This window comes from Mustela erminea, chromosome 1, assembly GCF_009829155.1.
Source record: "Mustela erminea isolate mMusErm1 chromosome 1, mMusErm1.Pri, whole genome shotgun sequence".
NCBI lineage: Eukaryota > Metazoa > Chordata > Mammalia > Carnivora > Mustelidae > Mustela > Mustela erminea.
In genome coordinates this window covers 26,895,784-26,918,608 of record NC_045614.1, presented here as the reverse complement: position 1 = coordinate 26,918,608, position 22,825 = coordinate 26,895,784, and the positions used below count along the sequence as shown (strand labels likewise).

Here is a 22,825-nt window from a genome sequence, read left to right as displayed (position 1 = left end):
ATTTGAGAGCAAGAGAGAAACAGAGAAAGCAAGCATGAGCAGGGGGAGGGGCAGAGAAGCAGGCTCCCTGCTGAGCAGGGAGCCCCGAGATGGGGCTGGATCCCAGGGCCCTGGGATCATGACCTGAGCTGAATGCTGACGCTTAACTGACTGAGCACCCCTAGGAGTCCCTCTGTAAAGCTTTTTGTACTCTGAGACTACGTGGCTTTGACTAAAGTAGTTTGTAAAAATTATTTAAGATTGCCATTCATTTTACTTATTTTTTTAAGATTTTAAAAATTTTTAAAAGGTTTTATTTATTTATTCATGAGAGACAGAGTGAGAGAGAGAGAGCATGAGAGGGGGAAGGGTTGGAGGGAGGAAGCAGACTCTGCTGAGCGTGGAGCCTGATGCAGGACTCGATTCTGGGACTCCAAGATCATGATGTGAGCCGAGGGCAGATGCTTAACTGACTGAGCCACCCAAGTGCCCTTAAGATTTTTATTTATTTATAGAGAGAGAGAGAGAGAGAAAGCAAGCATGGGGGGGGAAGGGCAGAGGGAGAGGGAGAAGCAGACTCTCTGCCAAGCAAGGAGCCTGATACAGAACTCGATCCCAGGACCCTAGGATCATGACCTGAGCCGAAGACAGCAGCTTAACGACTCTGCCACCCAGGTGCCCTGATTTCCTTTCCTTTTAAAAGATCAACACCACTGCTCTCAACTCAAGAGAATGCTGCCCTCTATAATCACTAGCATCTGCCCCAGGTGTGTTTTACATCCTCCTGGTATCAGAAACCAGCCAGTGAGGCTCACTTGATAAATCACCTCTTGCTTTTTCTCAGAGGCCAGTGTAGCTGGCACAGGGACACACTCGCTACACGCTACAGGGACATGTGCCCCAGGGACACACTCGCTACATACCTGGTCTTGTTTCCCCCAAATGATCTGCGTTGGAACCTTGATCTTGTCCATGTTCTGATGGAGGGAGTATCTCGACTTCTCACTGACGATTTCCAAAAACACTACGCAGAAAAGGAAAACAAAGTGAGCGCACGCTGGGCTGTGCCAGCAGGCATCCGGATTCTACTGAGTTTGGGGACAGCCATGGAGTCGGGCTGCCACCTTTTGTCTTTAGGCGCCCCAGACAATGGTCAAAGTCTCAGGAATGTAAAATATAGAAGCCAGCTGCCCATAAAGCTTCACTGGTCACAAGTGCCAAGCTTAAACACAGCTACTTACGCTTTCGGTAGAAGTTGTTATGAGGAATACGGACATCAACAAGGCCTTGCAGGATCTACGGAGAAGGGAGCCATGGTTAAGAAGGCAAGAGACAGTGTTTCCTCAAGCCCCCCATGGCTCCGGGACAGGGAAGGAAATGAAGTCCGGCAACTGTCAAGGTTTTAGGGCCCACGGCTCCAAATTTCCACCACGGAGTATACACTGTAATTGGAAGTGAGGGTCATCTGATGGTTTTCCTTTATAATTAGGAAGGAACCTGGGTAATACTGGGAAGCCAAAGCATGTAAAAAACCTGACCTGGGCTCACAGCCACTTTATCTTGAGATATTCTCTGCTTAGCCTAAGATACAATGAAGGTTGGAAATAATATCAAGGAACTGTTTAGGAACATCCACATGCAGAATAAGGTCTATTAAAAAAAAATCAAATTATTGGGGATGATGGGCCTCTTGAACAATAGAGATTAACTATTTAAACAATTCTGGGATGGGTTCCACAGTCCTTTGTTTATTATTTAGTGTTATCTTTCCTTTCCTTTTGGAGGGCTGGTGAAGGTTGCACCAGTGTGGGCAGGCCGATCTCCTGGACCTGGGATCCTGACCCAGAGACTGGCTGTGGGAAGAAGGAACACAGCCCTCCTCTTCCTCCCGCTGCAGGATCCCCTCAGCACTGGCACTTCTCTCATCTACCTGGGAATGGTGTGAGCCCCTCACATGCACGCTGAAGAGTCCTGTGCATTGACTGAAGGGGGAAAATCCAGCCAGAACTGCTCTGAACCAACCCTCTGGAGCATGACTAGGAGGTGACCCTTCTGGAAGTGAAATCCTGGAGGTGAGACCAATGGCAAGTCGTCCAACACACTGCGCTTGGCATCAGCCATTCTGTTTGCTCTACTCTGTATCCTGCACCCGCACACGTATCCGTCTTGCATCCTCTACTTCTGCTCTACCCACCCAGCCACCCGTCTTGCATCTCTGACTCATGTGTGCATGTATCTCTCTATGCACCCACCTGCCTTGTACCTACCCATCCACCAGCCTCCATCCTGTTTCATGCAGACATCCAGCCATCCGGCCATCTTCTATCCCTGAATCACACATGCACGTCTACTGATACACCCTCTATCCTGCATCCGCCAATCCACCTGCCTTCCGCCCCGGCGTTCTCCAGGCATCCTCCCATCCATCCAACCAAGTACTCAGCCCTTCATCTCTCCTGCATCCCGAAATCACCTGTGCACGTACATGCAACAATTCATGCGTCCACCTGCTCCGCGGCACATCCATTCTCCACCTCTGCCTCATCCGGGCATCCGCCCTCCCTCTGACCACCGCCCCCCCCGCCCCGCCCCAGTTTGGTCCAAGGACCTATTTCATACAAGCAGTGTGCAAAAGGCTGCGGACAGAGCAGGCAGGTAAGACAAAATCCTTGATCTGACTGAGGTCAGAGTGGAAGACACAGGCAAGTAAACAGATAAATGTAACATGACACAGAGTGCTCGGGTGCTCCTGGTCTCCTAGGAGGGAAGACTTCGAGAGCTGCCACTTGCTATCTCCCAGTGTTTTCACATTCCCAACAGCTTAAAACATGGAATCTCCTAAAGCACTGGTTGGCCACTCTCTTCTCGGCAGAGAGCATGGCTGGGAGGGAATCAGTGCAACCTCACAACTAAAAAGATTTCAGGGCTAGAATGTACCACAGAATCAGACGCTGGGTGCTTCTACACCCACTAACTGAGTCGTGTTCAGGCGTTCGGCATAGAGCCCACTCCCTCAACTTCTAGGATGTTCCACCCCACCACGAGGCAGAGTCCAGTTCCTACACTAGAAAGCGATCAGCTGCCGTTATGAAATTTAGCCACGCATTCTTGTCTCTTGGTTCCCACACCACCTCCCTGGATTCCCGGCTTTATTCAGCCCGTGACCTTTCACATCATCCTGGCTGACGGCTCTAACCGCACAGCTCCGGGCCAGACGTCCCTCAGCAGCGCCTGCATATGCAACCATCTGCTTGACATCTGCACCCGGAGGCCTCCCAGACAACCTGACCACGGCCAAACTGGAGCCCTGAGCTTGTCCCCAGCACCTGTCCTCCCTCTTTCCTTCCCCTACTCAGAAACTGCTGCCTTTATCCAACTCAAGCACCGAAGTCACCTGGGCGTCCTCACTGCCTCTCATTCCCCACTGCCAATCTGCCAGTAAGGCCTGCCCATCATCCCTCCCGGAGCGGCTCGGGTCTCTGGTCTCCACTGCCACCACCCTCGTCTACACCACTGTCCTCACCAGGCCACGGGGGCACCCCACTGGTTCTCTGCTTCAGTTTGTGCCCCCCACAGTCCCTCTTAGGAGAACTCCAGGCTCCTTCCCAAAACCTGGAAGGTGCTACGTGATCTAGCCCAGTGGTTCTCCAAGAGGCTCCTGGGGTTCATGAGGAATTCTGAACAAACTGATTAGCAGTTCAAGCTAGTTCCTCTGTAATGCTGCATGTTACTTGCCTGCTTCACTTTCATGCTCTCAGAAGCACTGTTCCTCAGAGACTACCTGTCAAGGTACAGCGCCATGATGCTGGTAGCTCATGGAATGAGGGCCTGTATGCTCTTGTGTCTTACCTTCTTCTGAGTTTTACTTTCTGATACGGTAAATAGCAATAGTCAGAACCCCTACAAATAAAGGCTCTTTGGGATTCTTAGCAATTCTTAGGTGTGTAAAGCTGTCCTGAAACTAAAAAAAAAAACAAAACAAAAAAAACAAAGAAGAGAAAAGAAAAAGAAACAAGGCTCCACTGTAGCCCTTGCTCCCCTACTCTCGTTCTAGATAGAGCCAGACCCCCTGGCCTCCTCCTTCCCTTGAACTTACTATGTTTTTCCCACCTCCACCCACAGTAGCTCCTCAGAGGGGCTTGTCAAAGTCTCCCCTGCCTCTCTGCTTTCAGTCACTATACCATCTTCATCTCCTCCCCAGGACTTATCACCATGTGTACGGATATGTTTACTCATTAGCCGTCTGCCTCCCGCACTGGCCTGTGTCTGCCCAGGTCCCCCCTCGGTCTTCTTTCTTCACCACTGTGCCCAAACACCATGCCTGACCTGCCGCAGGCACAGGACAGACGGCCACCAAATGACTACATAGAGGGCTACGAGAGGGAAGGTCCTCCAGCTGGAGGAAGGGCACCAGCTGGCCGCCCGAGCCTTTGGCAGAGGACAGGCATCTTGCTGCTGGAGCACGGTACCTGCTGGGGCACCTTGAAGCGGACATAGGAGCAGAGCTGGAGCATTTCACTCATCTCTTCTGGGGTGGATGGGATCAAGGGGATCTTTTCCATGGCGGCGGAGTCCTGCAGTTCTTTGAGCCGTTGTACAAATTGATTATCAGTTGAGTACTGCAGGCCTGTGGGATTCAAACCAAAACAGCTTGGCAATGTAGCTACCTTCTTACCAACTCCTATTATTATATAGGAAACTTACAATAGCAGCCCAGGGCTAACATATTTCAGGTGTTTTTCACCAGATTTCTTTTTCATTGGTATTGCCATCCTTGCTCAAAGTCAAAATCCCACTCTGAGAAACACAGAAAAAGACTCCTTCAGGATGGTTTAGGGACTGGTTACTCAAACTGTGGTCCACGGACCAGCAGCAGTGGAAGCCGTAGGAAATGCAGAATCCCAGACCCCTTCCAAAGTCTCTTGAATCTGAATCTGCACTTGAACAAGCTGCCGGGGAGGCACGTGTATGATAGAATTTAAGAAGCATCAGTTTAGGGGCGCCGGGGTGGCTCAGTTGGTTAAGCGACTGCCTTTGGCTCAGGTCATGATCCCGGAGGCCTGAGATCAAATCCCGCTTCGGGCTCCCAGCTCCACGGGAAGTCTGCTTCTCCCTCTGACCTTCTCCCCTCTCATGCTCTCTCTCACTCTCTCTCTCAAATGAATAAAATCTTTTTTAAAAAAAGAAAGAGAAAAAGAAGATCAGTCTAGAAGACAACTTGCCCAAGCCCCTTCACGAAGAGGAGAGCTGATAAAATACATTATGGGAAGAGAACACAGGACTGGAGTGACCAACGCCTCCTTCCCTTGGCCTGGAGCCACTTAGCAATATCTTTTTTGGGGTTAATACATAAACGAGAGGGAGGAAGAGACCCCTGTTAGCTGTCCCCCATGATGGTGCCGCAGCTGCCCTGTGCACAGCCACTCTTTCTCCAGACAGCATTAGGCGCTCATTGAGACCAAACACTTTTAAGGCTGGCCATCGTTTCCTATCTCCCTGGAACAAGACACGAGAGAATTCACACAAGCTGATGTGCATGGGAGGGCAAAACTCATTTTCACTTCCAATACTGAGCAAAAGTCTAGGTGTTTCACTTAGCTGACGAGATACATTTCATAACGCAAGCAGTGACTTCAATACTGTGCTGTAGAAACCCACACTTTATAAACCTCCTACATTCAGCAGTTCCTTTAAAGCGAGCACAAGCATCATGTGGCTTTTGTGATGCCATGGTGCAGATTACATGATCTATTTCCTTTCACTTTAAAAATAATCCTAGATTAAATGTCATGTGGTATCCTGGATTGGCGCCTGGAACAGAAAAAGCACATTAGTGGAAAAACGGATGAAATCCAAACAGAGCCTAGAGTTCAGTTAATAGTGCTGTACCAGTGTTGGTCTCTTAGCTGGGACAAATTTACTGGGCTAAGGTGCGCCATTAACAATGGGGGAAGCTGTGTGAAGGGTCTATGGGACTCTCTGTATTATCTTTGCAACATTTCTATAAATTTAAAACTCTTTCAAAGTAAAAAAGCTTATCTTTCCACATGCAATCTTAATTTATTTTTAATCAATTAATTAATTAAGTGCATGAGTGGGGAGGAGGGGTGGGGGGAGAAGGAGAGAATCTTAAGAAGGCTCCACACTCAGTGCAGACCCAGATGCGGGGCTCAATCTCAAGACCCTGAGATCATGATCTAAGCTGAAATCAAGAGTCAGATGCTTAACTGACTGAGCCACCCAGCTGCCCCCAAATAATCTTAATTTTAAATTTCCCATTAAAACGTAGGTGTGAAACTCAACTCTGAGGAAATAAACATACATTCAAAAAAGCCAGTTAGATTTGACCTTCCTAATAACTTCTATAGGAGCCGTTTCTCTGATTCTTAAACTTTATAACTAAAAGACCAAATGAATTCAGACACAGAGCTTAGAGAAAGGAGAAAAGAAAATGCTTCAGGAGGTTTTGTTTTGTTTTGTTTTTAAGATTTTATTTATTTAACAGAGATCACAAGTAGGCAGAGAGGCAGGCAGGGTTGGCGGTGGGGGGGGGGGGGAAGCAGGCTCCCTGCTGAGCAGGGAGCCCAATTCGGGGCTCAATCCCAGGACCCTGGGATCATGACCTGAGCCGAAGGCAGAGACTTTAACCCACTGAGCCATCCAGGCACTCTGCTTTGGGAGTTTCAATTTCAATGTCCTCAACAGACGTGAAAGCGATTTTGGTGACTAAAAGATTTTATTTTACTTTATTATTATTATTTTTTTAAAGATTTTATTTATTTATTTGACAGAGAACACAAGTAGGCAGAGAGGCAGGCAGAGAGAGAGAGAGAGAGAGAGAAGCAGGCTCTGCACTGAGCAGAGAGCCGGATGCGAGGCTTGATCCCAGGACCCTGGGATCATGACCTGGGCCGAAGGCAGAGGCTTTAACCCACTGAGCCACCCAGGCGCCCCTTACTTTATTTTTTTAAAGATTTTATTTACTTATTTGACAGACAGAGATCACAAGTCATCAGAGAGGCAGGCAGGGAGAGAGAGGAGGAAGCAGGCTCTCTGCGGAGTAGAGAGCCCGATGTGGGGTTCGATCCCAGGACCCTGGGATCATGACCCGAGCCGAAGGCAGAGGCTTTAACCCACTGAGCCACCCAGGCACCCCGGTGACTAAAAGATTTGATAAGGTCAGTTTACTTAGGTTTCAGTAGAAGGTGTGACAGCAGGTTCTAGCAGATAAAGGAGGTAGAGCGTAAGAGTGACATGTAAGAGGTAGTGGACAATAAAGGATTTCCAAAAAGCCCCAGTTTGGGTTCTGGAGTCAGACAGCCTAGGATCCATTCCTATCATAGCTCTAGCAGAAATGTAATTTCTTTGTGCCTCAATGTTCCCACCTATAAAATGGGCATACTCCCTTGATCTGGATAGTAATTACCCATGAAAAAAGTCCTTGAGATGTACACTTACGATTTGGGTGATATACTGTGTGTAAATCAAAATCCAATAAAGTACCAGAGAGAGAGGGAACAGGAGAAGGAAAAAGAAAATTAAGATTTTTCTCTCTAACACATTATCAATCCAAATTTGAAGACTTCTATAAAAAAAATGAATTTTAAAAATCCAACTTCAGGGGTGCCTGGCTGGCTCAGTCAGTGGACTATGTGACTTTTGATCTTGGGATTAAGTCTGAGCCCCACACTGGATGTAGAGATTACTTAAAAAAATACAATCTTTTTTTTTCCCCTTCCAATAAAATCCTTTAAAAAGCTCAACTTCAAATTGTAATTTCTGGAGACATATTACAGCCCAAGTTGACATGTATATACATAAAAACACAGAAACTAAAGTTTGTTGATTTCTAAAAAAAAGACCCCGTCACGTATCAAGATTACTGAGTTTTCAGCAGAAAAGGAGAAAGGCATAATAAGAGTACTTTCATCTTATAAGGATATGGCAAGAATTAAATCCATATAAAGACCTTAGCTCGTAAGAGCTCAATAAATGTTGTATGTTAGGGGCACGTGGGTGGCTCAGTCAGTTGAGCTCTGACTCTTGGTTACAGCTCAGGTCATGACCTCAGGGTCATGGGACTGGAGCCCGCACTGGGCTCCATTCTGAGCGTGGAGTATGTTTATCCCTCTCCCTCGACTCTTACCCCTGCATGCTCTCTCTCTTTCAAATAAATAAAATCTTAAAAAAATATGTTGGATGTTAATATTATCATTATATTTCAAAGTATTTATATGCTGCAAAGTACTAGACACATTTTAATTAACTGCCTTGAATCCTTTGTGGAACAAGGCTGGCTCTAGATTTTAAAAGTTAGAAGGTTATGATTATGGTTATACAATTCCTGTTGGTTCGTTATCACTAAAGCATTGCACCTCTCTGAAGTAGACACTGAAAACATGATGCTACAAGACAGTGCAGGGACGGCATTGGCTCCTTAAGAGTTTCAGAACCCTCCGTGCTCAAGTCCTACACAGGGCTACTGCAGCCTTGTAACTTACCAGCAGGGCACACAAGAGAAAGGCTGCAGACATCTGATGGGTAGTAAGCAGCATAGACTCCAGCCACGTGGCCACCCATGGAGGTGCCTATCAGATGGAAGGGTTTTTTGTTCAGCTTGAGGCATTCTACAAACTAGGGAGGGAAATGAGAAGGAGATTTGGTCACAAAGCTACAGACAATAACAAAACTGATTACACAGCGGAATACCTCTGAAATCTACTAGATCCATTATCCAGACAAACCCTGTGGCATATAATCCTTTTACATAATCCTCTTTACCTGGCACAGGTCATTGAAGGGTCATTTATAAGTATAAAATCGACAAGGATTCCCCTAACTCATGAGCCAGCAAACTTTTTTTTTTTTTTTTTAAACAAAGGTCTCAAGGAAAGTACATTTTTTGCCTTCTGGGTCATAGGTTCTCTGTTGCAACTACTCAACTCCAGTATTGTAACACAAAAGTGGCCAGAGGTAATATGTAAATGAATGAGCATGGTTATATTCCAAGAAAACTTGGCTTACAAATATAGTTGCAGGCCAACCAGGGTTTGCTGACTCTTGCCCTACATTCAAAGCCCTTCCCACCCATCCACCCATTTCATATAATAATCCACCTCTCTGTTTATTTAACCGTCTGATCATTCATCCCACCATTCTACCAACCATCCACCCATCTAAAAAAATATTTAATGGATATCTATTATGTATAAGGAACTATGGTCAGCTCCTGAGGATACAGCAAAGACCCCAACAGACAGGGTCCCTGACTTCATCAGAATACACACTTTAAAGGGGGGTTAGGCTGGGCGCAGACATTAAATAAACATCCTCGTCTGGGGAAAATTCATAATACCTATCTGTAACTTATAGATTACTAAATTCTGAAGTGGTTCATAAGCCCCATGACCTTAAAAGCCCAGTCAGAGAGAGGCTGAAGCTAGATGCTAAAATAGAACAAAATGCAAAGAGCACTGTCCCCATCCTCCACAACTAGGCAGAGGGGCTATCATTATGTTGTGTCATGTAGGTGTAAGCAAAAAAAAATAGACTCTAGGGAAATGGTCTTGAGAATTCTAAACTCCTTTTTTAAAGAGCTAAAAAAAATGTCCATATCCTATTTCTTGAGAAGTAACTAAAGCAGGCTTCCAGAACGGTCTGCCGTAGGTCCTGGTCCTTCAGAGCTGACCAGTGATACCACTGGTGTGCCATTTTTTTTTTTTTTAAAGATTTTATTTATTTATTTATTTGACAGAGAGAGAGAGAGAGAGAGAGATATCACAAGTAGGCAGAGAGGCAGGCAGAGAGAGAGGAGGGGAAGCAGGCTCCCTGCTGAGCAGAGAACCCAATGTGGGGCTCGATCCCAGGACCCTGAGATCATGACCTGAGCCAAAGGCAGAGGCTTAACCCACTGAGCCACCCAGGTGCTCCAATACTGGGGTGCCATATTGTGTGCAAATATCTGCAGTCAGAATGCACTGAAGGCTGGTTACAAGTCAGCATGGAATGCTCTTCCTTGGTCTCCAGATTTGGGCACACGAGGTGGGTAAGACACAGTCTGAGCAATCTTCGGCAGAGCCTCCTGCTTACCTGGTGTATCCTCTTTACTTGTCCGTCTATGGACAGATCATCCAGGGAGGATCGAGTGGTGCCCTCATGTCCCGGCATGTCCACGCAGACCAAGTGCAGGTTCTTTGGAAGGAACTAGGGACACACAGGTGCAGAGAGTCAGGCTGTGGTGTGCAGGACATGTCTGTCCATTCTTCTAGGGAATGGCCCTCACTTACTGAGTGACCTGGACAGCCATCCCTGGGGATGTATGGGTCTAGGCTACCGAGTGTCTTACCCTAGTTACATCTGATGTGAGTGAGCACTGCCAGGAGCCTCATAGGGAGCCAAGGCCCTCAAAGACCAATACAAAGATGAGAGGGGACTCCAGGGATGTCTGGAAAAGGGGGGAAGAGAGAGACAAACGCTGGGGGTAGCAGGCTTGAGTCTCTTGCTCTTTCTTTCTTTCTTTTTTTTCCTTTAAAGATTTTTTTTCGGCAAGATTTTATTTATTTATTTGACAGAGATCACAAGTAGGCAGAGAGGCAGGCAGAGAGAGGGGAAGGGAAGCAGGCTCCCTGCTGAGCAGAGAGCTTGATGTGGGGCTCGATCCCAGGACCCTGGGATCATGACCTGAGCCGCAGGCAGAGGCTTTAACCCACTGAGCCACCCAGGTGTCCCTATTTGTGCCACTTTTAAGCAGAAGCTGAGAACCATGTGTTATCAATACACAAATACCAGTTACACCAAAAACATCTGAGGTGGGCCGGGAAGTGAGAGGTTCCTTCAGGCATGAGGATGACTATCCTTACAGTGGAATTTGGGAGTGAGAACAGAAGCAACTATAGGATGGGTGAACCTTTTCCCCCTGGTGCAGGTCCTACTCGGAATCATTCAGGTATGGTTCTGCTTGAGGTGGGAGGCTGGGGCTCGTTCTTCCCGAGACCTCTCCCAGGCCCAACCTGCACCAGCGGGTCACTTATCAAGCAGAGCAAGTTGCCACACGCAAGGAAACCAGGACAGAAGGGGAGGGATTTAGAAAACTACCTCAGAGAGCGGTCAGATCAAGAAAGTCTCTCTAAACGACCCAGGAAAATGAAAACACAAAAACAAGAGCGAAAAACAGAAGTAGGAGGAGGGAGGGGAAGGGAGAAGAACAACAAAAAGGGGGACGAGGGGAGGAAGAGGAGACACTGGAGTACGGAAGAAGTGATTTTGCTCAACCCGATCTTGATCGTCACGACAAGTTCTAGAGGAAGTTGAGTGTCAGAAACTTTCCCTAAGAAATACTTGTACGGTGAAATGATCTCTAAGGTGCAGATTTTACAAGGAACACTGAATTCAGTAACTTTTGTCTGACAAAAGGATTCAAATAATACAGTGGACCCTCAGACAACATGGGTTTGAACTGTGCAGGTCCACCTAGACGTGGATTTTTTTTTCCATACAGCGCAGTACATGTATTTTCTCTTCCTTATGATTTTTTCTTTTTTATTTTACTTTATTTATTTATTTGAGAGAGACAGAGAGCACACACAGGCAGGGGGAGCAGCAGGCTCCCTCTGCTTCTTCCTCTCTCTCTGAGGGAGAAGAGGGAGAGAGAGAGAAGGAGAAGCAGGCTCCCTGCCAAGCAGGGTACCTGGCGTGGGCCTCGATCCCAGGACCCTGGGATCATGACCTGAGCCAAAGGCAGATGCTCAACCAACTGAGTCACCCAGGCACCCCTGATTTTCTTAATAACATTTTCTTTTCTCTAGTTTATTTTATTGTAAGAATATAGTATATATATATATATATATATATAGTATATATATTCATATATTCATACATATGACATACAAAATATGTGTTAACTGGCCATTTATGTTATTGTTAAGGCTTCTGGTCAACAGTAGACTGTTCATAGTTAAATTTGGGGGAAGCAAAACAGCTATACATGAATTTTAGACTGCATCGTGCATGGGCTCCCTTAATACCCATGTTGTTCAAGGCTTAACTGTATACCACATTAGTTTGTGTGTGTCTGCGTGTGTGTGTTTTTAAGTGAGCTCCACACCCAACACGGGGCTTGAACTCACAATCCCTGAGGGCTAGAGTCGCGTGCTCTACTGAGTGAGCCAGCCAGGCACCCCTATGCTGAATTAGTTTTCAGATGATTTGAGCCACAGTTCTGGGTTCCCTTGGCTTTTCATCGTTGCTGAGGACATTTCATTCAAGTGGACACCCTTTTCTTTACTGAGTGACACTCTGTTGAGAGAGAAGAACCTAGAACGCACCTTGACCACGCTAAGCCACATATCCTTGTGTGCAGAGAACCCATGAAGCATGAGGATGGACGGTTTGTGCCCAGGCCTGCCCCGGAAGGAGTAACAGAACTGATAGTCTTCATAGTAAACGTAGCGGACCTGCATCCCCAGCGTTCTCCGCCAGTACCTGGGGAGGAAAAAAAGAAAGGCGAGACAAAATCAGCAAGCTCCAGAGAAGGGGCATATGCCCTGTCCACAGTCCTCCATCATGCAGAGACAAACCCGTCTCCCAGCTGCCTTCCTCCTCCTCCTCCTCCTCCCAGCCGGTCTCTGGAGTCCCCCGACCCCCTCCCCAGCTTTACCCTCAAGGAGCACTAAGTAGAACCATTCCAGGAAGCACCTTAAATAAATATTCTGGTATGTACTTTTCTGATACTTCTAACTAGGAGGAGAAACAAGAGTGTTTTCTGAAGGAGCATGACACATCACAGCCTTTTGTTAATCTATATATTTACATCCCTATTTTTAGCAGTTCGAATGGTGGTGTGACGAAGGAGTAGGTGGCGGGATCTCTCCAGCTGCCAGACTGGCCTTTCTCTGCCTCGCCTGCTTGAGCTGCAGCTGAATTCAAAGTGGCTGGCGGTAAGGCTGGGAAGAACTCGGGAAAGGCCAAGAAAAAGGCAGTTCCCCTCACACAGAGCCGGCCTCCACTTCCCGGTGGGCCAGATTCACGGGCCTCTGAAATCCAGGATGAAGAATCACGAACACTACCCATGTAGGACCATCCCAGCGTAAGGATCTCACTGCAGAGGGGCTCTGCTGGGCAGGAAAGGCATCCCAAGACTTAAAGGTAACGCCGCTCGCTCTCTGTGGAGATGAAGAAGCAGCCTCTCTCACCAAGGCTACGGGTGGGGGTGGTGTCACTCCACACATCCACAAATCTCTGCCTGGGGAGAAAGGACGACAGAAGACTGTCTAAAGGGTGCCTGGAGTCCTGACACAGCTGTCCGGAGCTGGTGAGTCCATGGACTCCATCTCTGCGAAGAACACAGTTTTGTCCTTTTGTCATTCCATTTGAGCAAGCGGGAAGTTAAATTAACCCTCCAGCCAACCAAATTTCTGCTTTTGAGTCTTAACTTTTTTTAAGTGTTACTGTGGCTTCAAAGAAGCTATTGATTTTTTTTTTTTTTTAAAGATTTTATTTATTTATTTGACAGAGAGAAATCACAAGTAGATGGAGAGGCAGGCAGAGAGAGAGAGGGAAGCAGGCTCCCTGCTGAGCAGAGAGCCCGATGCGGGACTCGATCCCAGGACCCTGAGATCATGACCTGAGCCGAAGGCAGCGGCTTAACCCACTGAGCCACCCAGGCGCCCGAAGCTATTGATTTTGAACCAGTGGATTTTGATTGAGTGGACTGGATGTTAACTGTGATGCAGAAGTCATAGTAACAAACATTTGTGGGTTTTTTTTTTTTTTTTTAAGATTTTATTTATTTGACAGAGAGAGAGATCACAAGTAGGCAGAGAGGTGGGCAGAGAGAGGGGGGAAGCAGGTTCCCTGCTGAGCAGAGAGCCCAATGTGGGGCTTGATCCCAGGACCCTGAGACCATGACCTGAGCCAAAGGGAGAGGCTTAACACACTGAGCCACCCAGGTGCTCCTAAACATTTGTTTTTATACAGACATTATTTCCACGCTGGTGGATAAGCTCAAAGAGGCTCATAACCTACCTCCCAAACATATGTACACATTTAAGTATTTAAAAATGTATGTTAATTATATATATATATTATCTGGATAATATATATTTGTATAATACATATATTAATATATGCTGGTTTCTTCCCCCTAGAGATTTTGAGAATGAGAACTTGACTTTTTTTTTTTTTTTAAAGATTTTATTTATTTATTTGAGAGAGAGAGAGAGAGAGTGAGAGAGAGCACAACAGGGGAGAAGGTCAGAGGGAGAAGCAGACTCCCCGTGGGTTGGGAGCCCGATGTAGGATTCGATTCCTGGACTCCAGGATCATGACCTGTGCCGAAAGCAGCTGCTTAACCAACTAAGCCACCCAGGTGCCCCGAGAACTTGACTTTTTTAAAAGACTTTATTTATTTGAGAGAGAGGGGGAGATAGTGAGAGAGAGCACAAGTTGAGGGGGAGGGGCAGAGGGAGAGAGAAAAGCAGGCTCCCGGATAAGCAGGGCTCCTCAGGACCCTGGAATCAAGACCTGAGCCAAAGGCAGACACTTAACCGACTAAGCCACCAGTTCTGAGGAACTTGACTCTTAGGGACTATCTGCACCCGTCCTCTGCTTTATTCCTCACAACATATGGCAGCTGGTTGAAAGCTCAGTGTCTGTCCGTTACGTAAGACTTGGCAGTGCTGGAGTTTGGCCCAAATTCGATTTCAGTATGGAATTAGCAACAAATTGAACTCTCTGCATGAAGAATCTCTCCAAGATGAAAGATAATTAATTCAATCAGGGATTCACTTTGCGGTACACTTTGCACCAGAGAGGTAGCCAAGTCTTACAAAAAGCAAATAGCTTACACGGCGTAAATAAAGGGAGAAAGGGATGAGAACATATATTCATATTTATTTGCATCTGCAAACAAAACGCATGAGGGCACACACCAGACACTATGAAGGTGAGTATTTGGAGTGGAGGCGGGAGTTCTACTGAGAAGTAGCTGGAAAAGGAACAGGGGTAGGAGGGAGACTTTTACTGCTTTCCTTTTTCAATGAAATGCATTCCCTATTCAAAACATTAAAAATAACACTGGCTAGCTTAAAAGCCCTTATGACAAAGCAAGCATATTTCAAAATTCTAAATCATGACATATGACACAAGTCCATTCTTCATTCGTTCATTCATTAATATCCCAATTCATTCATTTCTTGACTCTATGATCTTTTTTAAAAAATTAAAGTATAGTTGACATACGATGTTTTATCAGTTTCAGGTAAACAACATAGTGCTTGGACAATTCTGTAATGACTCTGTGCTCACCACAATAATACAACACCATGTAACAGCATACCGTTTTTACAGTATTCCTGACTATGTTCTCTGCTGTACTCTCCATCTCCATGACTTATTTACTGTATAACTGGAATGTGCTACATCTTAATCCCTTGCACCTGTTTGGCCCATACCACCCACCCACTTACCCTCTGGCAGGCACCAGTTTGTTTTCGGTATTTATGATTCCGTTTCTGTTTTTTGTTTATTTGCCTTGTTTTTTAGATTCCTTACATAAGTGAAGTCACATGGTGTATTTCTCTTTCTCTGTCTGACTGAAATATCACTTAGCATAATACCCTCCAGGTACCTACATGTTGTTACGAAAGGCACGATCTTTCTTTTTTAAGGCTGACCGATGGATACTCCATTACATACACGTACACTCCTCCAGGGTCCAGACCCTTCATCCTCTAAGTCTCAGCATTACTAGGTTATAAGAACCTCTGGAGAAAAGTACTTCAACATTTCTTTCCTTTTTTTTTTTTAAATTATGGTAAAATACGCATCAGAAGATTCACCATTTTAACCACACAATTCGGTGGCATTAAATACATTCACAATGTTGTACATCAGCCATCACGATCATCCATGTCTAGAACTTTTTCATCATCCCAAACAGAAATCCTATAACCCTTAAATAATAATTCTCCATTCCCCTCCTCCCCTGAGCTCCTGATAACCTCTGTTCTACTTTCTGTCTCTATGAGTCTGCCTATCCTGGATAGCTCATATAAGTAGATTCACACAACGTTGCTCTTTTGTGTCTGGCTAATTCCACTAAGCATAATGAGTTCAAGGTTCATCCGTGTTATAGCAGGTGTCAGAATTTCATTCCTTCTGAAAACTGAATACCATTCCACTCTATGTAGATACCACATTTTTGTTTATCATTCATCTACTGATGAGTATTTGGGCAGTTTCGGGTTTTTGGCCAAGTAATACTGCTGTGAACATTGATATACAAATATCTGTTTGAGTCCCTGCTTTTAAGTCTCTGGGGTACAGACCCAGAGGTAGAATTGTTGGATCATAAGGTAGTTCTATGTGTCATTTTCTGAGGAACTACTAAATGTGTCCACAGCAGCTGTACTATTTCACATTTCTAACGGCAAGGAACAAGGATTTCTCTATCCTCAACAACACTTATTTATTTTTTAACAACACTTATTTTCCATTTTTAAAAAAATAGGCACCCTAAAAAATATATAGAGAGAAATGGCCACCCTAATGGTGGCTCACTGTGGTTTTGATTTTCAAGCCCCTAATGACTAGGGTGTTGAGTATAGATCTCTTTCTATTGAGATATAAGTGACATACCATAATAGTCACCCTTTTAAAGGGTACAACTGAGGATTTTTTTTTTTTTTTAAGTATATTCACAAAGGAGTGCAACCATCACCACTACCTATATCTGGAACATTTTTATCAAAAAGAAACAAGACTGCACTGTATACTTTAAAATGGGTAGAATGGCAAATTTTATGTTATGTACATTTTACTGCAATTCAAAAAAAATCTACACTGCTTAGCACTCACTCTCCATTGCCCTCTCCTTATAGATCATGGCAACCACTGGTTTCCTTCATGTCTCTTTGCATTTACTTTATGGATTTGCTTATTCGGGACATCTCATATAAATGGGGACACATTCAGCATTTGGCTTTTTGTGTCTGCCTTATTTCACTTAGCATAATGTTTTCAAGTTCATCTACGTTATAGGATCTATTAATACTCATTCCTTTTAAAGGCTAAATTATAATCCATCATATGGATATGCACACTTGGTTATCTAGTCTCAGTTCAAGCTAAATAATGCCATTACGAACATTCACGTACAACTTTTTCTGTGGACATATGTTTTCAGTTCTCTTGGGTGCTCTCAGCTCACCTAGGAGTGGAATTGCTGGATCGTATGGTAGCTTTTTCTTAAGAAACCTTTTGAGGAACTGCCAGACTGCTTCCCAAAGTGGCTGCATAATTTTATATTCCCACAAGCAGTACACGAGAAGTCCAATTTCTCTACATCCTTCTTATTTTTTAAAGAAACCTTTAACTGAAATATAAATCATATAGACAAGTACACAAATTTTAAGTGTACAGTCTGATGAATTTGCACAAAATGAATGAACCCGGCATCTTGCCACCAGGTTAGGACCAAGAATATGGCCAGCATCCCAGGTGCCTATCTTGTGCCTCTCCCCATTAACTTCTGCCTCCATTCATTCTCCAGGACAGTTCTGCTGTTTCAGAACCTTATCATATGAGAAGTATTTGTATCTGACTTCCTTCACTCAGTATATGTTTGTGTTGTAGAATCTAGCACAAGTTCTTTCCTTCCTACTGAATACTATATGAATGGCGGTACAACTATACCTTTATTTATGTATCTGCTATGGTATTAATAGACACTGGTGTTATCAGTTTGGAGGTACTATAAATGAAGCTGCTATGTAACATTCTTTTATACAACTTTTGATATCTCTCTTTCCACATATACGTGTGTGTATATATACACACTATACACATACTTCTCTTGTGTGAAATGAGGGGGGTCCTGTTGACAAAAAATTTTCCAAATCAATTCATACTTTAATCAACAATATGCCAGATTATAGTTGTTCCACATCCACATGGGGTTGAAAAGTATTTCCCCCCAAATTCATGTCTATCTGGAGCCTGTGGATGTGACCTTATTTGGAAACAGCATCTTCCCAGATATAATTGAGTTGAGCTGAGGTCATACTGGATTAGGGTTGGCCCCAAATCCAATATGGCTGGTGTCCTTATTTAAAAAAAGGGAAATGGGGGCGCCTGGGTGGCTCAGTGGGTTAAGTGGCTGCCTTCGGCTCAGGTCATGATTCCAGGGTCCTGGGATTGAGCCCCCACCATCAGGCTCCCCACTCAGCAGAGAGCCCGCTTCTCTCTCTCTCCCTCTGCCTGTTGCTCTGCTTACTTGTGCTCTCTCTTTGTCAAATAAACAAATAAAATCTTAAAAAAAAAAAAAAAGCGGCGAATTAAAAAAAAAAAAAAAGGGAAATGTTGGGGCACCTGGGTGGCTCGGTAGGTTAAGTGTCTGCCTTTGGCTTGGGTCATGATCCCAGGGTCCTGAGATCAAGCCCTGCATCAGGCTCCCTGCTCAGCAGAGTTTGTTTCTCTCTCTCCCTTTTCCTGCTGCTCTGCTTACTTGTACTCTCTCTGTCAAATAAATAAAAAAAAAATCTTAAAAAGTTGGGGGGGATGTAGACCCAGAAACACACCAAAGGAACACCACCAAGTGACATACAGAGGTAGACAGTGGAATGACACATCTACATATGAAGGACACAACTACAAGTCCAGGAATGCCCAGGATAGCTCGCAGTCAGCAGAAACTAGGGAAGAGCCACTGAACAGATTCTCCCTCAGAGCCTCCAGAAGGAACCGACCTTGCCAGCACCTTGGTTTAGTATTTCCAACTTCCAGAACTGTAAAAAGATACATTTCTATTGTTGTTGTTTTAAATTTCTGTTGTTTTAGGTCACCCAGATTGTAGCCATTTATCACTAGGATATGAATACAACATCCTTGCCCATTCTTGGAATTTTAACCTGTGTTTCACTTTAGCCATCCTGGTGGGTAGAAATGGCCTCTCGTTGTTGCCCTGTATGACCAACGAAGTTGAGCGCCATTACATATGTTTACTGGCCATCTGGATAACCTCTCTTGTGAGGTTTTTCCATGTTTTCTTACAAAAGCTTTTTTGTTTCATTTGGATCTAAAATCCACCTGGATTTGATTTCTGTGCATGGTACAAGGCTGTGGATGAGGCTGTATTCTTTTTCACAGCTGCGTTACAAATTATCAAGCTTAGCAGCTTGAAACAACACTCATTTACTAATTCACAGTTCTGCAGGTCAGGAGTGAGCTTAGCGAGTTCTCCTCTGAATATCAAAACCTGAAATCAAGGCACCAGCCACTTCTGATCTGAAAGGTCTGGGAAGGAATCAGCTTCTAAGCTTATTATTTAGGGGTTATTAGTAGAATTCAGTTCTTTGTGGCCTAGGATTGAGATCCCTGCTGTTTTGCTGGCTGTCAGCCAGGGGCTGTCTGCTCCTAGAGCCCACTGCCATTCCTTCACCTGGGGTCTCCAACTCGCCATCGCACGGAGTCCTTCTTGTGCTTCGAACCCCTCCACTTGTAAGGGCTACTATGACTAGATCAGGCCTCCTCAGGTAAATCTTGTCTTTAGGTCAACTATATATAACATAACGACCGTGGGAGTGATTTGTCATCATATTCACAGGTTCCGTGGATTAGAGAGGGATCTTTGTGGGTCTGGCTAATTCTGCCTACCAAACGGGTCACGATGAACTTTTCTCCCAGATGGGCATCTAGTTGACACAGCCCCCTTTCCGTGCTGCAAAGCAGCACTACCTTTATCAACGAAGAGACTGTATCTATGTGCATCTGCTCCTGGGCTCTCCTGACCCACTGGTTTGCCCTTCTTAGTGCCAATATTACGCTGCCTTGATTCACTGTTGCTTTATAATTAGGTCTGACAGCTGGTCATGTAAATTACCTCACATCGTTCCTCTTCAAGACTGTCTTGTTTAATGGGCTCTTTGCTTTTCTTTATAAATTTAAGAAGCAGTTTATTAAATTCCATTAAAAAAAAAAAACAAAAAACCTGCTGGGGGTGCCTGGATGACTCAGTTGATTGAATGTCTGCCTTCAGCTCAGGTCATGATCCGTGGGTCCTGAGATGGAGTCCTGTATTGGGCTTCTTGCTCAGCCGGGAGTCTGCTTCTCCCTCTCCCTCTGCCCACCTGACCCCCCGACCCATGCTCTCTGTCTCTCAAATAAATGAATAAAATCTTAAAAACAAAACAAAAAATACTGGGTGCCTCAGTGGCTCAGTTGGTTAAGCAACTGCCTTCAGCTCAGGTCATGATCCCGGAGACCTGGGATCAAGTCCTGCATCGGGCTACCAGCTCCATGGGGAGTCTGCTTCTCCCTCTGACCTTCTCACCTCTCATGCTCTCTCTCACTCAAATAACTAAATAAAATCTTAAAAACAACAACAACAACAACAACAATCTGCTGGGACTGTAAATGGGTGCACACTGAACTACATATCATTTTAGGGAAATCTGACAACCCAGTGATAAGAAAGTCTTCCAACTCACAAATACTGTCTATACCTCCATTGCTTTAGGTTCCAAATTTCTCTAATACTTCATAGTTCGCTGTCCAGAGGCCTTCCATACTGTTCTTTAGATTTATTCTTGGGTATTCTGAATTTGTTGATACAACAGTAAATAGAATCATTACATTTTTTTTTTCATTTTCTATTTTTTGTTGCTATCATATAAGAATATAACTGATTTTTGTTCACTTATCTTGTATTTAGCAACCTTCCAAACTCACTTATTAATTCCAAAAAATTATCTATAGATTCCCCTGGGCTTTCTATGAATACAATCCTGTCACCTGCAAACAATGTTCGTTTTCTTTTTCAATTCTTGTCCATCTTTTTCTATTTAGGACTTCTTACCATTATGTCACCACTTAGTTTCCTCAGGGAAGATGTCCAGGAGAGGCTGCTGGGATTAGCCCACACTCTTCTGGGCATCCGGCAGAGCAGCTTGGGTTGTCTGGGAGGCCCAGCTAACTCTACCGCCTGTTCCACCCATTCACGTAGCAACCCTGAAAATTAACCTGACCAACCTCGCTCTGCAGAGTGAATTCACTGGTGGTCATTATGCCTCGTTGAGCAAATAAAGGTGTTTGGAGGAGGAGCTGTGGTTAAGGGATGTAAATAACTCATGGTAAAGCTGTTCATCCCAAGCCACCCACTGTGTAAATGTCACTTGCAGTGAGGTGAGATGAAGGAAACAGGCTGTGCATTTCCAAGGGGGCAGGAGGAGGAGGAAATCACAGGATTTCCAACAGCCCTCTGCAATGGCATCACGGGTTCTAGTACCATAAACACCTCATGCCACAGTTCAACCTGGCATGAACCAAAACGTTTTCTAGGATTTTCATTCTCTCCAACCAGCTGGGTTTCTTCTTAGCTTATGTGCCTGAGTTCATAAAATCAAGAACACTGTGTTTGTCCTCTGGCTACAGCTCTGAGCTGAGTGACAGGCATGGGCAGGCTTTAAGATCACATGTATCTATGCTGTCATTTTTTTTTTTTTTAAGATTTTATTTATTTATTTGAGAGAGAGAGAACACAAAGGGAGAGCAAGAGGGAGAAGTAGACTCCCCGTTGAGCAGGGAACCTGACGTGGGACTGGATCCCAGGACCCTGAGATCATGATCATGACCTGAGCCGAAGGCAAATGCTTAACCCACTGAGTCACCCAGGTGTCCCTATGCTGTCATTTAAATAAGGGACTGAATGCTCTGCTCTGTGGGACCTCTCAGGATTTTAGTGGTATTATTTGTTAATAAAAGTGAATTATTTGCTATGTGGCATTATTCAAAATAGGCAAAATGTGGAAACAATACAAATGTCCTTTTTTTTTTTTTTTTAAAGAGTTTATTTATTTATTTGACAGAGAGAGATCACAAGTAGGCAGAGAGGCAGGCAGAGAGAGAGAGGAGGAAGCAGGCTCCCCGCTGAGCAGAGAGCCTGATGTGGGACTCGATCCCAGGACCCTGGGATCACGACTTGAACCGAAGGCAGTGGCTTAACCCACTGAGCCATCCAGGCACCCCACAAATGTCCTTTTAAATACATAGCATGTTGTATAACCACAGGATGGACTAGAATTCAGCCATAATAATGAAATACTGACACATGCTACAACAAGGATGCACCTTGAAAACACACTAAGTCACAGAAATCAGACATCAAATGCCAAAATTGTTTGATCTCATTTATATGAAATGGCCCCAACAGGCAAATCTAAAGAGACAGAGATATAATTAAAATTGCCAGGGCATGAAGGGACGGGGAAACTGTGAGTGACTGCAAACAGGTACGGAGGCTCCTTTTGGGAAGATGGAAGTGTTCTGGAATTAGATAGGAATTAGATAGTGGTAATGGGTGCACAACACTGTGTGTGTGTATATATATTTATATATATACTTTTTTTAAAAGAAGTTTTTATTTTTAATTTTTTTTTTTTTTTTTTTTTTTTAGTAATCTCTACACTCAACTTGGGGCTTGAACTCATGATTCCGAGATCAAGAGTCATAGGTTCTTCTGACCGAGCCAGCCAGACGCTCCAATGCCACGAATATACTAATACTACTGACCTACACACTTTAGGATGGTGAATTTTATGTTGTGTGAATTTTAATTCAATAAAAGGCGAATTATTTGCTATGAGGTTATTTTTCTTTTCAAAGCTCCAATGTCAAAATTATCCTGACACTCCTGACTTTGAAAGCCTTCTCCCTGACAGCCCAAGGAAGCTGCCGGGCTCCGTGTGTGGCGGGTGGGATTGGCACACCTGTCTGCAGCCATATCCACGGTGACGGGCCCCACCACCAAACTGCATTCTCTGCTTGTACTGGAGTGAGGAAAGATGGCATCTGT

The 22,825-nt window shown here is 44.8% G+C and overlaps 1 protein-coding gene across 5 annotated transcripts in view; it reads right to left on the bottom strand.

Annotated features, from left to right (window-relative positions):
* ABHD6 (abhydrolase domain containing 6, acylglycerol lipase) overlaps positions 1 to 22,825 on the bottom strand; it is a 53,520-nt gene that overhangs the window by 8,173 nt on the left and 22,522 nt on the right. For all 5 annotated transcript variants that reach the window (XM_032323518.1, XM_032323525.1, XM_032323543.1 and 2 more), the window contains 6 exons: positions 12,303 to 12,459; positions 10,069 to 10,182; positions 8,481 to 8,613; positions 4,449 to 4,606; positions 1,221 to 1,275; positions 903 to 1,003 (listed from right to left, as the gene is read on the bottom strand). In XM_032323518.1, the coding sequence (XP_032179409.1) occupies positions 903 to 1,003; positions 1,221 to 1,275; positions 4,449 to 4,606; positions 8,481 to 8,613; positions 10,069 to 10,182; positions 12,303 to 12,459 (718 nt within the window). The remainder of the gene's footprint in view (positions 1 to 902; positions 1,004 to 1,220; positions 1,276 to 4,448; positions 4,607 to 8,480; positions 8,614 to 10,068; positions 10,183 to 12,302; positions 12,460 to 22,825) is intronic.